Source organism: Scylla paramamosain, chromosome 22 (genome assembly GCF_035594125.1).
Source record: "Scylla paramamosain isolate STU-SP2022 chromosome 22, ASM3559412v1, whole genome shotgun sequence".
NCBI lineage: Eukaryota > Metazoa > Arthropoda > Malacostraca > Decapoda > Portunidae > Scylla > Scylla paramamosain.
Window position 1 is genome coordinate 6877501 of NC_087172.1, and position 2500 is coordinate 6880000.

The following is a 2500-nucleotide window of genomic DNA, read 5'->3' on the forward strand; positions in this document are numbered from 1 at the left end:
ATAACAAAGAACAATTACACCAGTGAAAGGTTTAAACTATCAGTAGAATCATGAAAGCACCCTTGAAAACACACTTGAAAGCGCTGAAAACACTTGAATTCATCCTTGATAACATTTGAAAACACCCTTGAAAACACCCTTTTAAAACACCCTTGAAAACTACCTTGAAACCCTCCTTGAAAACCCCTTGAAAACCCCTTCCAAAATCACTTGAAAACACCCTGAAAACTCCTTGCAAACAACCTTGAAAAACACCCTTGAAAACACCTTTGAGAACCACCTTGAAAATTTGAACACCCCTTTAAAAACACCTTTAAAACCCCCTTAAAAACACCCTTAAAAAAAAAAAAAACTTGAAAACCCATTTGAAAACTCACAACAACCGCGACCACACACTTCTAAAAATGTCCAAAACTCACAGTTCCCGAGACCCAAAGACACACGAACGCATTCACAGGAAACTAGATCTCGGTGGCATGGGCGTGGCGCGGGTGACAGTGTGGGTGGCGTGGGTGGCAGCCAGCGCAGTGATGGTGGCAGTGGAGTGGGCGCCTCTTGCTAAGGGGGCGCCGTCACCCAGCGTGCAGAGTTTCTCCATGGCTCACTTCGGTTTCACGCTCGACCTGTACACGGCGCTGGTGAACGAGAGTGCTAAGGAGGACAACCTGCTCTTCAGCTCCGTGGGTCTGGCGGCTGTGCTCTCTCCTCTCCTGGCCAGCAGCGACTCTCTCATTAGTCAGCAGATTAGAGAGGTGAGTGAGTGGCCAGTGTAGGTGCTCTTGTGTCTGTCTATCTATCTATCTAACTATCTGTCTATCTATCTGTCTGTCTGTCTGTCTATCAATCTATCTATTTATCCATCTATCTGTATGGTTGTGTGTGTGTGTGTGTGTGTGTGTGTGTGTGTGTGTGTGTGTGTGTGTGTGTGTGTGTGTGTATGTGTGTGTGTGTGTGTATGTGTGTGTGTGTGTGTGTGTGTGTGTGTGTGTGTGTGTGTGTGTGTGTTTGTTTGTTTGTTTCAATCCGTGTGTGTTTGTTTCAATCTGTGCGTGTGTGTTTGTCTCAATGTGTGTGTGTGTCTGTCTGTGTGTGTGTGTGTGTGTGTGTGTGTGTGTGTGTGTGTGTGTGTGTGTGTGTGTGTGTGTACGAGTGTGTATGTGTGCGCTTCAGTGTGTGTGTGAGTGTATGTATGTACATCTACGAATATGTATGTGTGTGACTGTGCTAGTGTGCTTATCTGAATTTCAATGTGTACATATATGATTCTTTTTTCTCCTGTTCCTCCTCCTCTTGTTCCTGTTCCTCCTCCTCCTCCTGTTCCTGCCCCTCCTTGGTATGTATCACCAGCACGTTGCAATTAGCTGCCCATTACTCCCGGCGCTGCTCAGGACCCGGCTGTGCATAGATCTCCCTGCTGCTGCCTCGTTTGCCTCGCCGCCTCGTAACATTGCCTTCGCCTTCCCCCTTTGTTCAGTCCTAATTACCCCCTGGGCAACCCTTTCCTGATTCTCTTCATTAACTCAAGTCTATCTCAATTTATCGAGTTTACCTTCGTTCTTTAATCTCTTCCTTTTGTCCTTGGTTTTGTGTTTTTATTTGTTTTTTTTTTTTTATTTGTCCTTTCCTAATTCTCTTTATTGTTCGTGACTGTGTTCTTTATTAACTTTAATTTATTTTGATTTATTGTGTCTATCTTCGTTCTTTCTCTTCCTTTTGGTCTTGGGCTCGTTTTATTTATTTATTTATTTACTTTTCATATCCTCTTATTCTCTTCATCGTGCGTTATTGTGTTCTGCATTAACTTTAACGTACTTTGACTTATCGTGTTCATCTTTCTGGCCTTGGATACGTGTTCTTTATTTAACTTTCTTTCCCATATGCACCTTCTTCTTTTTTTTTCCTTCATCCTTTGTCTTATTGTGTGTGTGTGTGTGTGTGTGTGTGTGTGTGTGTGTGTGTGTGTGTGTGTGTGTGTGTGTGTGTGTGTGTGTGTGTGTGTGTGTGTGTGCGCGCGCGCGTGCGCTTTACATCAATTTCTTATTTTCTTTCCCATTTACATTTTCTTACTCTTTCTTGTTCCTTCACTTCGTTTCCATCGCTTCATTTGTTTTCTAAATGCGCTTTTCCTTCATCTTCCTTTATTTTGTCTTTTTAACACCCATTTCTCGTTTTCCTCCCAATTTGCATCTTATTCTTTCTTGTATCTTCATTTCGCTTCCTTCCTCTCATTTGTTTTTCATATGCACCTTTTCCTTCATCTCCTCTTATTTTGCGTCTTTTTAAACATCAATTTCTTGTCTTCTTTCCGATATGCATCTTTTTATTCTTTCTCGTATCTTCATTTCGCTTCCAGTCTCTCCTTTGTTTTCCATATGCATCTTTATCCTCGTGTTTTCCCTTCATTCGCCTCTTGTCTTTTCTCCTCTCTATCAATACTTCTCCTCTCTTTCGTGATCCTCCTCCTCCTCCTCCTCCTCCTCCTCCTCCTCCTCCTCCTCCT

At 42.9% G+C, this 2500-nt stretch overlaps 1 protein-coding gene across 1 annotated transcript in view; it reads left to right on the plus strand.

Moving 5' to 3' along the window:
* LOC135111493 (leukocyte elastase inhibitor-like) overlaps positions 1-2500 on the plus strand; it is a 15548-nt gene that overhangs the window by 4858 nt on the left and 8190 nt on the right. The window contains exon 2 of the mRNA XM_064024824.1: positions 458-752. Coding sequence (XP_063880894.1) covers positions 477-752 — 276 coding nt within the window. The 5' untranslated portion in view covers positions 458-476. The remainder of the gene's footprint in view (positions 1-457; positions 753-2500) is intronic.